This window comes from Sapajus apella, unplaced genomic scaffold, assembly GCF_009761245.1.
Source record: "Sapajus apella isolate SASKATOON/1434 unplaced genomic scaffold, GSC_monkey_1.0 scaffold77, whole genome shotgun sequence".
In the NCBI taxonomy this organism is placed as follows: Eukaryota; Metazoa; Chordata; class Mammalia; order Primates; family Cebidae; genus Sapajus; species Sapajus apella.
This window is the reverse complement of record NW_022437017.1, coordinates 493,923-507,928: the sequence shown is the minus strand read 5'-3', so window position 1 is coordinate 507,928 and position 14,006 is coordinate 493,923. Positions and strand designations below refer to the sequence as shown.

Below are 14,006 nucleotides of genomic sequence, written 5' to 3'. Positions count from 1 at the left end.
TTTTTGCTTTTAATTTTTTTTTTTTTTTTTTTTTTTTGAGACAGCCTTACTCTGTCACTCATGCTAGAGTACAGTGGCATGACCTCAGCTCAGTGCAACCTCTGCTTCCTATGTTCAAGCAATTCTCATGCCTCAGCCTCCCAAATAGGGACTACAGACGTGCTCCACCACGCCCTACTAATTTTTACATTTTTAGTAAAGATGGGATTTCACCATGTTGGCTAGGCTGGTCTCAAACTCCAGGCCTAAAGTGATTCACCTGCCTCAGCCTCCCAAAGTCTTGGGATTATAGGTGTGAGTCACCGCACTCAGCCCCTTTTTACTTTTTCCTTTTTTGAGACAGAGTTTCACTCTTGTTGCTCAGGCTGGAATACAAACTCTGCCTCCTGGGTTCAAGCAATTCTCCTACCTCAGCCTCCCAAATAGCTAGGATTACAGGTACCTGCCACCACGCCCAGCTAATTTTTTTTTTTTTTTTTGAAACGGAGTCTCACTCTATTGCCCAGGCTGGAGTACAATGGTGTGATCTTAGCTCACTACAACCTCCACCTCCCAGGTTCAAGTGATCTCTCCTGCCTCAGCCTCCCAAGTAGCTGGGATTACAGGTGTGCACCACCACTCCCAGCTAATTTTTATATTTTTAGTAGAGATGGGGTTTCACCATATTGGCCAGGCTGGTCTCAAACTCCTGACCTCATGATCCACCTACCTCGACCTGCCAATGTTGGGATTACAGGTATGAGCCACCATACCCAGCCTATTTTTGTATTTTTAGTAGGGATGGGGTTTCACCAAGTTGGCCAGGATGGTCTCAAATTCCTGACCTCAGGTGATCCACTCACGGCAGCCTCCCAAAGTGCTGGGACCCTTTTTTCTTTAAGAGATGGAGTCTAGCTGTGTTGCCCAGGCTGAGGTGTAGTGGTTAGTCACAGGCATGAGCCAACTGATCAGCACAGGAGTTTTGACCTGCTCTGTTTCCAGCCTGGGTCAGTACACCCTTCCTTAGGCAACCTGGTGGTCCCCCAAGTCCCAGGAGGTCACAATATTCACGCAAAACTTAGTGCAGGATGCTCCATCAGCATAGTGGACAACAGCCCAGAACTCCTGGGCTCCAGGGATTCTCCCACCTCAGCCTCCAGAGTAGCTGGGACTACAGGCATTCATCACGAAAAGCCAGGCTAATTTTTGTATTTTTTGTAGAGACGGGGTTACACAACGTTGCCCAGGCTGGTCTCAAAGTTCTGGGCTCAAGGGATCCTTCTGCCTTGGCCTCCCAAAGTGTTGGGATTATAGGCTTGGGCCACTGAGGCCACCTGGGGCTACTTTTATGTTACATTGTAGCACAAAGTAACTGTGAATAGTTGTGAGGGAGCCCATGTGGCCTGCAAAGTTGAAAATATTTACTATGTGATCCTTTATGAAAAAGTTTGCCAAACCCTGGTTCTAGATGATACAGTAACAAATTTCTTATTTTAATTTAAATTGAATGTTTAAATTAGAACGGTTATATATAAGGCATCTTTAAAAATATATAGCTAATTATCTAGGCATGGTGGTGAGTGCCTGACAGTCCCAGCTACTCTGGAGGCAGAGGTGGTTGGACTGCCTGAAGCCGGGAGTTCAAGGCTGTAGTGTGCTTTGATTGCACCACTGCACTGCAGTTTAGGCAACATGGTGAGACACTCTCTCTCTCTTTTATTTATTTATTTATTTATGAGACAGACCCTCACTCTGTTGCCAGGCTGGAGTGCAGTGGCACAATCTTGGCTCACTGCAACCTCCATCTCCTGGGGTTCAAGTGATTCTCCTGCCTCAGCCTCCAAGTAGCTGGGACTACAGGCGTGTGTGCCACCATGCCCAGCTAAGTTTTCTATTTTTGGTAGAGACAGGTTTCACCATATTGGCCAGGCTAGCCTCAAACTCCTGACCTTGTGATCTGCCCACCTCAGCCTCCCAAACTGCTGGGATTACAGGTGTGAGCCACTGCGCCCGGCTGAGACTCCATCTCTCTATGAAAAAATTAAAAAATAAGCTGAGCGTGGTGACATATGGCTGTAGTCCCAGCTACTCAGGAAGCTGAAGCCAGAGGATTGCTTGAGCCCAGGAGTTCCAGGCTGCAGTGAACTATGATTGTGTCGCTGTACTCCAGCCTGACGACAGAGTGAAATCTTGTCTCTAAAACATAAATATATGTGTGTGTGGCTGGGCGCGGTGGCTCACGCCTGTAATCCCAGCACTTTGGGAGGCCGAGGCGGGTGGATCACGAGGTCAAGAGATCGAGACCATCCTGGTCAACATGGTGAAACCCCATCTCTACTAAAACTGCAAAAAATTAGCTGGGCATGGTGGCGCGTGCCTGTAATCCCAGCTACTCGGGAGGCTGAGGCAGGAGAATTGCCTGAACCCAGGAGGCAGAGGTTGCGGTGAGCCGAGATCATGCCATTGCACTCCAGCCTGGGTAACAAGAGCGAAACTCTGTTTCAAAAAAAAGAGAGAGAGAGAGAGAGAGAGAGAGAGAGAGAGAGAGAGAGAGAGAGAGTGTGTGTGTGTGTGTGTGTGTGTGTGTGTGTGTGTGTGTGGCTAAGAGCCAATATTAGGTCAAGCGCGGTGGCTCACGCCTCTAATCCCAGCACTTTGGGAGGCTGAGGCAGGTGGATCACCTGAGGTCAGGAGTTGGAGACCAGCCTGGGCAAACTGCTGAAACCTCATCTCTACAAAAGATACAAAAATTAGCCAGGCATGGTGGTGTGTGGGTGTAGTCCCAGCTATTCAGGAGGGTGAAGGAGGCAGATCAATTGAGACCAGGAAGGCGAGGTTAAATGAGCTGAGATCATGCCACTGCACTCCAGCCTGGGTGATGGAGCAAGACCCTGTCTCAAAAATAAGAGACAATATTTACTGAATATTCTTCCACTGTAGACACTGTTGAGCACTTTATATATGTGAGGTCTTGGCCGGGCACGGTGGCTCACACCTGTAATCCCAGCACTTTAGGAGACCAAGGTGGGTAGATCACCTGAGGTCGGGAGTTTAAGACCAGCCTGGTCAATACGGTGAAACCCCGTCTCTACTAAAAATACAAAAAATTACCCAGGCATGGTGGCACATGCCTGTAATCCCAGCTACTCCAGAGACTGAGGCAGGAGAACCACTTGAACCTGGGAGGCAGAGGTTGCGGTGAGCTGAGATCATGCCACTGCACTCCAGCCTGTGCAACATGAGTGAAACTCCATCTCAAAAAAAATAAAAATTTTAAATAAATAAATGTGTCGCCCTATGTCGGGGGTACTCTTACTGCGCTCATTTTACAGATAAGAAAACCAAGACCTGGAAGATGAAGTGGGATGCACGGTGTCCCACAGCTGCAAAATCAGAACTGAGAATGGAGTCAGTGTCCTCAGTCCCCCTGCTTTGCTGTCCCCAACAGCCATCCCATGTCCTTCTTCAATAAGGCAATGTTTAAAAAAAAAAAAAGGGCATTCATTTAAAGTAAAATTTCAGGCTGGGTGTGTTAGCTCACACCTGTAATCCCAGCACTTTGGGAGGCCAAGGTGGGTGGATCACTTGAGGTCAGGAGTTTGACACCAGCGTGGCCAACATGGTGAAACCCCAACTCTACTAAAAAAAAACACAAAAATTAGCTGGGTGTGGTGGTGTGTGCCTGTAATCCCAGCTACCCTGGAGACTGAGACAGGAGAATCATCTGAACCTGGAAGGCGGAGGTTGCAATGAGCTGAGATCGCACCACTGCACTCCAGCCTAGGTGACAGAGGAAGACTCCATCTGAAAAAAGAAAAAAAAACTGAAATTTCAGTCAACTAATACTATAGGTGGTGTAGTATTATACCACTTTAGGTAAAAATCAGAAAGGAAGCTCTAAAATGCCTAATGAGGGGGAAACTCTGCAAAGGAGATAATGTAAATGAAATGCATAGCATGGGACGGGCCCAGAGTAAGTGCTCAATACAAGAACTATTAATATTCCCACCATCATCGTTATTGCTATCTATGGCTGTCAATCTGCTTTTGCCATCTGGTCACTATGGGTATGGGAAGGAAATTCAGTTTTCTGCTCCATCTTTACAAGTAGATTCAGGAGCTACCCACAGTCACCACACAAATCCACTGAGCTCATATGTCCTTATTTTCAAAGTCAACCCCCTCACCTATGTGGGCACTAGCATCTCTTAAAATAAATTAGGGTCCAGACACAGTGGCTCGAGCCTACAACCCTAGCACTTTGGGAGGCCAAAGTGGAAGGATCCAGAGCCCAGAGGTTCAAGACCAGCCTGGGCAACATAGCAAGTCCACATGCCTAAAAAAAATTAACAGCCAGGCACAGTTGCTATTTGTTTTACACGTATGCCTAAAATCCCAGCAGTTTGGGAGGCCAAGGCGGGCGGATCACCTGAGGTCATGAGTTCCAGACCAGCCTGGCCAACATGGTGAACCTCTGTCTCTACTAAAATTACAAAAATTAGCTGGCCGTGGTGGCAGCCATCTGTAATCCCAGCTACTCGGCAGGCTGAGGCAGAAGAATCGCTTTAACCCGGGAGGTAGAGGTTGCAGTGAGCCAAGACCACACAGCCTGGGTGATAAGAGCAAAACTCCATCTCAAAAAAAAAAAAAAAACATTAGCCAGGTCTAGTGGCTCAAATCTATGGTCCTAGCTACTCAGGGTGCTGAGGTGAGAGGCTCACTTGAGCCGAGGAGTTTGAGGCTACAGTGAGCCCTGATTCCACCTAGGTGGAATCCACTGTACTCCAGCCTAGGTGACAGAGCAAGACCCTGTCTCAAAAATAAATAAAGTAGGGGCTTTTGGCTAGGTGCTGTGGCTCATGCCTGTAATTCCAGGACTTTGGGAGGCTGATGTGGGAGATCACTTGAGCCCAGGAGTTCGAGACCAGCCTGGCCAACATGGCAAAACCCCTTCTCTTAAAAAAATATATAAAGCTTAGCTGGGCGTGGTAGCATGTGCCTATAGTCCTAGCTACTTGGGAGGATGAGAAGGGAAGATTGCTTGAACCTGGGAGGTCAAGAATATTGTGAACTGTGATCATACCACTGCACCCCAGCCTTGGCAAGAGAGCGACACACTGTCTCAAAAAACAAACAAACATACATACATACATAAATTAGAGACTTTCGGCCGGGTGCGGTGGCTCACGCCTGTAATCCCAGCACTTTGGGACACCGAGGCGGGTGGATCATGAGGTCAAGAGATTGAGACCATCCTGGTCAACATGGTGAAACCCCGTCTCTACTAAAAATACAAAAAATTGGCCGGGCGCGGTGGCTCAAGCCTGTAATCCCAGCACTTTGGGAGGCTGAGGCGGGTGGATCACGAGGTCAAAAGATCGAGACCATCCTGGTCAACATGGTGAAACCCCGTCTCTACTAAAAATACAAAAAATTAGCTGGGCATGGTGGTGCGTGCCTGTAATCCCAGCTACTCAGGAGGCTGAGGCAGGAGAATTGCCTGAACCCAGGAGGCGGAGGTTGCGGTGAGCCGAGATCGCGCCATTGCACTCCAGCCTGGGTAACAAGAGCGAAACTCAGTCTCAAATAAATAAATAATAAAAAATAAATTAGGGACTTTCAATGGGACTTCAGCACAGATAAACCAGCCCAGACTCACCACAGCTGGCTTCACAGAGTGGATTCTGAAGGGGCTGAGAGCAAATCCCAAGCTTACCTCCCTCTGCCCCAAAGACTGCCTGGCTGGTGCTTACCTGAGAGATGGAGGTTCCTGTGAGGGTGGCCCTGCAGATGCCTCCCCAGGCCTTACAGAGGCCTTGGGCCAGTAGGGTGGCCTGGACCCAGCTCATGCCTCCGCTTGTCAATCACCTGCCCCAAAGAGAAAATCCAGCATTAGCCTGGTACCTTACCTGACAGAGGCGAGGGCCCCCATAGGGTAGAGGGCACATTCCAGATTATGTGGCTAACTCACCAGCCCCAATGTTTACCCTACCCACAAGACAGGCTCAGATGACTCAAAGGCTTTGTTCCTGGAACAGCATCCCCAACCTCCCTGCCCCAAGGGTATGATCATAGCTCACTGCAGCCTTCAACTCCTGGGCTCAAGTGATTCTCCAGTCCCAGTGCCTCAAGAAGGTGGGACTATAGGCACGTGCCACCATGCAAATTATTTGAAATTAATTTATAGAGACCCAGGGTCTTGCTGTGTTGCCCAGGCTGGTCTTGAACTCCTGGCCTCAAGTGAACCTCCCACCTCTTGTCTCCCAAAGTGCTGGGGTCAAGGGTATCAGCCACCACTCCTAGCCATTACAATCTAGTTTTGCAAATTTTTGTCACTCCAATAAGAAGCCCTGTACCCATTAGCACTCACTCAATTTCCCTTGACTCCCAACCCCAGGAAACCACTCATCTACTGTCTCTACAGATCTGCCCGTCCCTATACATGGAATCACAAGTGCTCCTTTGTGCCTTTGTGACTGGCTTCCTACACTTGACATGCTTGCTTTTTTTTTTTCTTTTTTTTTTTTGAGATGGAATCTCACTCTGTCACCCAGGCTGGAGTACAGTGCTGCCATCTCAGCTCACTGCAACCTCTGCCTCCTGGGTTCAAGCAGTTCTACTGCCTCAGCCTCCAGAGTAGTTGGGACTACGGGCGTGAGCCACCACACCCGGCTACTTTTTGTATTTTTTAGTAGAAACAGGGTTTCGCCATGTTGGCCAGGCTGGTCTCAAACTCCTGACCTCAAGTGATCTGCCCGCCTCCACCTCCCAAAGTTTTGGGATTACAGGCGTGAGCCACCACACCCAACCCATTGACATGTTTTCACGGTTCATCCATAATTTTTTTTTTTTTTTTGAAACCGGGTCTTGCTTTGTCTCCCAGGCTGGAGTGCAATGGCATAATCTCGGCTCACTGCAACCTGTGCCTCCCGGGCTTATGATTCTCCTGCCTCAGCCTACTGAGTAGCTGGGATACAGACATGTGCCACTGCACCCAACTAATTTGTGATTTTTAGAGACGGGGTTTTGCCACATTGCCCTAGCTGGTCTCAAACTCCTGAACTCAGGCAATCTGCCTGCCTTGACTTCCAAAAGTGTTGGGATTACAGGTGTGAGCCACCTTGCTCAGCCATGTCGTAGCATTTTATCAGAACTTCATTTCTTTTATTTATTTTATTTATTATTATTATTATTATTTGAGGTGGAGTTTTTCTCTTGTTGCCCAGGCTGGAGTGCAATGGCGCCATGTCAGCTCACTGCAACCTCTGCCTCCTGGGTTCAAGTGACTCTCCTGCCTCAGCCTCCTGAGTAGCTGGGATTACAGGCATGGGCCACCATGCTCAGCTAATTTTGTACTTTTAGCAGAGATGGGGTTTCTCCATGTTGGTCAGGCTGGTCTCGAACTCTCGACCTTGGGTGATCCACCTGCCTTGGCCTCCCAAAGTGCTGGGATTACAGATGTGAGCCACCTTGCCCTGCCAATTCCATTCTTTTTGGAATGGAATATAACCAGGTTTTGTATGGCTATATCCATATTTTATTTATGCATTCATCAATTGATGGACATTTGGGGTTGTTTGCCAAATGTTTTTGACTGTTATAGCTACTCTTGCGACCAAGATTCATGTAGAAGTTTTATGTGAACATATGTTTGTACTTCTCTTGGGTATATATTTAGGAGTGGAACTGCTGAGACATATGGTAACTACATGTTTCACATTTTTAGGAACTGCCAGACTGTTTTTGGGGATGACTGCACCATTTGACATTCCCATCGGCAATGTACAGTTGACCCTTCATCAACACAGGTTTGAAAAGCATGAGTCCATTTATACGTGGATTTTGTTTTCAGTACAAGTTATGGCTGCGTGTGGTGGCTCATGTGTGTAATCCCAGCACTTTGGGAGGACAAAGTAGGCAGATCCTTTGAGGCCAGGAGTTCGAGAGCAGCCTGGCCAACATGGGAAAGACACCGTCTCTACTAAAAAAAAAAAAAATACAAAAATTAGTTGGGCATGGTGGCACGCTCCTACAGTCCCCAGCTATTCAGGAGGCCGAGGCAGGAGAATCGCTTGAACCCAGGAGGCAGAGGCTGCAGTGAGCTGGGACTGTGCCACTGCACTCCAACCTGGGCAACAGAGCAAGACTCTGTCTGAAAAATAAAAATAAGGCCAGGTGTGTGATGGCTTACACCTGCAATGCCAACACTTTTGGAGGCCAGGCAGGGAATCACTTGAGGTCAGAAGTTCAAGACCAGCCTGGCCTACGTGGCAAAACCATGTCTCTACTAAAAATACAAAAATTAGCCAGATGTGGTGGTGCATGCCTGTAATCCCAGCTACTCAGGAGGCTGAGGCGGGAGAATCATTTAAGCCTGGGAAGTGGGTGTTACAGTGAGCTGAGATCGCACCACTGCACTCCAACCTGGGTGACCGAGTGAGACTATGTCTCAAAAAAACTCATTAATTAAATTTATTTAAATAAAAGTTAAACTTTAAAAGCCGAAGGGCTAGTAAAAAAGAAAGTTACATCTGAGTGTGCCTGCCTCTCCTGATTCTCCTTCTACTTCTTCTACCTTTCTGCCTCTGCCACCCCTAAGACAGCAAGACCAACCCCTCCTCTTCCTCCTGCTCCGCCTCAGCATACTCAGTATGAAGACGATGAGAATGAAGACCTTTAAGATGATCCACTGCTACCTAATGAATAGTAAATTAAATGTATTTTCTTTCCCTGATGATTTTCTTAGTAACATTTTCTTTCCTCCAGCTTGTTGTAAAACTATTGTATAATATATATAACATAAAAAATATGCTAATTGACTATGTATGTCATCGCTAACGCTTCTGGTCAACAGTAGGCTACTAGTCATTAAGATTTTTTGTTTTGAGACAGGATCTCAATCTGTTGCCCAGGCTGGAGTATAGTGGTATGATCATGGCTCACTGTAGCCTTGACCTCCCTACTCAAGCAGTCCTCCCACTGCAGTCTCCTAAGTAGCTGGGACTACAGGTATGTGCCACCACATCTGACTAATTAAAAAAATTTTTTTTTCTTCGAGATAGTGTCTCACTCTGTCACCAGGCTGGAGTGCAGTGGTGCGATCTCAGTTCACTACAACCTCCACATCCTGGGTTCAAGCAATTCTCCTGCCTCAGCCTCCTGAGTAGCTGGGATTACAGGTGCGCTCCACCACGCCCAGCTAATTTTTGTATTTTTAGTAGACACGGAGTTTCACCATTTTGGCCAGGCTGGTCTCGATCTCTTGACCTTGAGATCTGCCCACCTCGACCTCCCAAAGTGCTGGAATTATAGATGAGCTGCAGTGCCTGGTCTTTTTTTTTTTCTTTGAGACAAGATTTTGCTCTGTCTCCCAGGCCAGAATCCAGTGGTGTGATTAAAGCTCACTATAGCCTTGAGCTTGGGCTCAAGCGATCCTCCTGCCTCATTCTCCCAAACAGCTGGAACCATAGGCATACACCACCATGCCTGGTTAATTTTTCTATTTTTTGTAGAGATGGGAGTCTTACTATGTTGCCCAGGCTGGTCCGAAACTCCTGGGTTCAAGTGATCCTTCCACCTTGGCTTCCCAAAGGCCATGCCCAGCTAATTTTTCTTGTATTTTTGTTGAGACGCAGTTTCACCATGTTGGCCACCATGCTGATCTTGAACTCCTGACCTCAGGTGATCTGCCTGCCTCGGTCTCCCAAAGTGTTCGAGTACAGGTGTAAGCCACTACACCCAGCAAAGTTGTAAGAGTTCTTTATATATTGTCTTTTTTATTTTTTTTTGAGAAGTGGTATTGCTTTGTTGCCCAGGCTGGAGTACAGTGGTGTAATCTCGGCTCACTGAAGCCTCAACCTCCTGGACACAAATGATCCTCCCACCTCAGCCTCCCAAGCAGCTGGGACTACAGGCATGAGCCACCATACCCAGCTAATTTTTGTATTTTTTGTAGAGATGGGGTCTTGCTATGTTGCCCAGACTGGTCTCAAGCTCCTGGCCTCAAGCAGTCTTCCCATCTTGACCTCCCAAAGTGCTGGGATTGCCGATGTGAGCCATCACCACGGCCTTTATAAATTCTGGATGGATATTATACCCTTATGATTTGCAAATGATTTGCAAATATTTTCTCCCATTTTGAGAGCTGTGTGTTCAGTTTCTTGATGTTATCATTTGTAGCATAAAATTTTAAATTTTGATGAAGTCCAATTTATCCTTTTTCTTTTAATAGCTGTGCTGTGGTATTATATTTATAAAAAAAAAAAAAAAAAAAAAAAACATTGCCTAGCCCAAAGCCAAGAGATTTTCTTTTCTTTTTTTTTTTTTTTTTTTTTTTTTTGATATGGAGTTTCACTCTTGTTGCCCAGGCTGGAGTTCAATGGTGTGACCTTGGCTCAGTGCAACCTCTGCCTCCCGGGTTCAGGCAATTCTCCTGCCACAGCCTCCTGAGTAGCTGGGAGTAGAGGTGCCCACCACCATGCCCAGCTAATTAATTTGTTTTTGTATCTTTAGTAGAGATGGGGTTTCTCCATGTTGCTCAGGCTGGTCTTGAACTTCTGACCTCAGATGATCACCCACCTCAGCTTCCCAAATGCTGGGATTGCAGGTGTAAGCCATCACACCCGGCCTCTTCTAAGAGTTTTACAGTTTTACCTCTTACATTCAGGTGTTTGATCCACTTTGAATTAATTATTGTGTATGGTGTGTGGAAGGGGTTTGTATAATGTGGATATCCAGTTGAATTTGTTAAAAGACTATTCTTTCCCTATTTTATTGTCTTGGCTCCCTTGCTAAAAATCAATTGAACATAAATATAAAGGCTTATTTCTGGGTTAACAATTCTATTCTATTGATCTACATGTCGACACTAATGCCACTATCACACTGGTTTGTTTTTGAGATGGAGTGTTGCCCAGACTGAAGCGCAGTGGCGTGACCTCGGCTCACTGCAATTTCCGTCACCCAGGTTCAAGCGATTCTCCTGCCTCAGCCTTCCAAGTAGCTGGGATTACATGCCTGGCTTATTTTTGTATTTTTAGCAGAGAAGGGGTTTTGCCACGTTGGCCAGGCTGGTCTTGAACTCCTGGAGTCAAGGGATCTGTCCACGTAGACCTCTCAAAGTGCTGGGATTATAGGCATGACCTACCGCACCCAGCCTACCACATTGTTTGGATAACTATAGCTTTGCGGTTAAGTTTTGAAATCAGGAGATATGAGTCTTCCAACTTTGTTCTTCTTTCTCAAAATTGCTTTGCCTAATCTCAGTTCCTCACAATTTCATATGAATTTTAGAACCAGCTATTAATTTCTGCAAAAAAAGCCAGCTGAAATCCACATAGGGATGGTGTTGAATCTGTAGATCAGTTTGGGTATTGCTATCTTAACAATATTGTCTTCTGATCCATGAACATGGGATGTCTACTTATTTAGTTCTTTTTTAATTTTAGTAGAATCTCTGTCACCCAGGCTGCAGTGCAGTGGTGCAGTCTCAACTCACTGCAAACTGTGCCTCCCAAGTTCAAGTGATTCTCCTGCCTTGGCCTCCCGAGTAGCTAAGATTACAGGTACCCATCACCATGCCCGGCAATTTTTTTTTTTTTTTTTTTTTTTGTATTTTTAGTAGAGATGAGGTTTCACCATGTTAGCCAGGTTGGCCTTGAACTCCTGACTTCAGGTGTTACACCACCTTGGCCTCCCAAAGTGATGGGATTCCAGGCATGAACCACCACATGCAGCCTAGTTCTTCTTTAATTTATCTCAACGTTCTGTAGTTTTCAGTGTATTCTGCCGTTACTTTGATGGCAAAAACTGAAATTACTTTTACACCAAACTAATACACGTCTTTTACTTCTTTTTTTAAATTTATTTGTTTTTTTCTTTTTTAGAGATGGGGTCTCACTCTGTCACCCAGGCTGGAGTGACAATCACAGCTCATTGCTGCCCAAAACTACTGGGCTCAAGTGATCCTTCTACCTCAGCCTCCCAAGTAACTGGGACTACAGGCACATGCTACCATGCCCACCTAATTTTTAAATTTTTTGTAAAGGTGGGGTATCACTATGTTGTCCAGGCTGGTTTTAAACTTCTGGGTTGAGCAATCCTCCCACCTCAGCCTCTTAAAGTGCTGGATGACAGGCATGGGTCACCATACCCTGTCTGGAACTGTTTTTCTTAATTTCATTTTTGCATTATTTATGGTTAGTGTATAGAAATGTATTTTTATATGTCAATCATGTATCCTACAACTTTGCTGAACTTGTTTATTAGTTCTAACAGTTTTTTTGTTTTTTTAGACGGAGTCTTGCTGTGTTGCCCAGCTGGAGTGCAATGGCATGATCTCAACTCACTGCAACCTCTGCCTCCTGGGTTGAAGTGATTTTCCTCCCTCAGCCTCCCTGAGTAGCTGGGGTTACAGGTGCCCACCACCATGCCTGGCTAATTTTTTTTATATTTAATAGAGACGGGGTTTCACCATGTTGGCCAGGATGGTCTCGATCTCCTAACCTCATGATCTGCCCATCTCAGCCTCCCAAAGTGCTGGGATTACAGGCATGAGCCACCATGCCCAGCCAGTTCTAATAGATTTTTATTAGATAACTTGTGATTTTCTGTATAAAAGATCATGTCATCTGCAAGTTTTACCTCTTCCTTTTCAATCTGGATGCCTTTTACTTGTATTTTATTGTTTTCTATTTATACATTTTGTAAAGACATGGTTACCCTGTATCAACTGCAGCGGTGTGATCATGGCTTACTGGAGCCTTGACCTCCTGGGCTCAAGCGATCCTCCCAACTTACCTTCCCAAGTAGCCGAGACTACAGGTGCATTCCACAATGCCTGGCTAATTTTAAAATTTTTTGTAGACACAGTGTCTCCCTGTGTTGCTCAGGATGGCACTGAACTCCTGGTCTCAAGCAATCCTTCTGCTTTGGTTTTCCAAAGTGCTGGGATTACAGGTGTGAGCCACCACGCCCGGCCTCATTCCTCATCTTAAGAGGAAAAAGCATCCAGTATTTTTACATTAAGTAAGCTGACATTATATGTTATTTTAACATTATATATTATTTTAACATTAAGTAAGCTGACATTATATGTCAGCTGTGGGTTTTTGATAATGCCCTTTATTAGGCTGAGGAAGTTCCTTCTTATTTCTGGTTTGATGAGTATTCTCAGCAGAAAGTATACTGGATTTCTCAGCACTTTGGGAGGCTGAGGCAGGCATATTATTTGAGGTCAGGAGTTCGAGACCAGCCTGACCAACATGGCGAAACCCCGTCTCTACTAAAAATACAAAAATTATCCCAGTGTGTTGGTACATGCCTGTAGTCCCAGCTACTTGGGAGGCTGAGCAAGGAGAATCACCTGAACCCGGAAGTTGGGGGTTGCAGTGAGCTGAGATCACGCCACTGCACCTCAGCCTGGGCAACAGAATGAGACTGTCTCAAAAAAAAAAAAAAAAGAGTATATCGGATTTTGTCAATGCTTTTTCTGCTTCTACTGAGATAATCGTGGTTTTTGTCCTTTTATTCTAACTCTAATATAGTATATTAATTGATTTTTCGGATGTTAAACTAATCTTGTGTTTCTGGTATAAATTCAGCTAGGTCATGGTGTATAATTATTTTTCCATATTGTTGGATTTTGTCTGCTAGTATTTTGTTGAGGAATTCTATGTCTATATTCATAAGACATATTGGTTGACTAGTAAAGAGGCAAGATGTGTGAAAATCAATAAATAAATTAAAATTACACGCCTGTGCTGGGCGCGGTGGCTCAAGCCTATAATCCCAGCACTTTGGAAGGCCGAGGTGGGTGGATCACGAGGTCAAGAGATCGAGACCATCCTGGTCAACATGGTGAAACCCCGTCTCTACTAAAAATACAAAAAATTAGCTGGGCATGGTGGTGTGTGCCTGTAATCCCAGCTACTCAGGAGGCTGAGGCAGGAGAATTGCCTGAACCCAGGAGGCGGAGGTTGTGGTGAGCCGAGATCGCGCCATTGCACTCCAGCCTGGGTAACAAGAGC

General features: G+C 45.9%; 1 protein-coding gene across 4 annotated transcripts in view; it reads right to left on the bottom strand.

The window, feature by feature from the left end:
• The window catches only part of ECSIT (ECSIT signaling integrator), a 27,622-nt gene that overhangs the window by 8,614 nt on the left and 5,002 nt on the right, over positions 1–14,006 (bottom strand). For 3 of the 4 annotated variants that reach the window (XM_032251695.1, XM_032251698.1, XM_032251697.1), the window contains exon 2: positions 5,733–5,847. The exons of the other annotated variant lie outside the window; for it this stretch is intronic. In XM_032251695.1, the coding sequence (XP_032107586.1) occupies positions 5,733–5,828 (96 nt within the window). In that variant the 5' untranslated portion in view covers positions 5,829–5,847. The remainder of the gene's footprint in view (positions 1–5,732; positions 5,848–14,006) is intronic. 4 annotated transcript variants of the gene reach the window in all.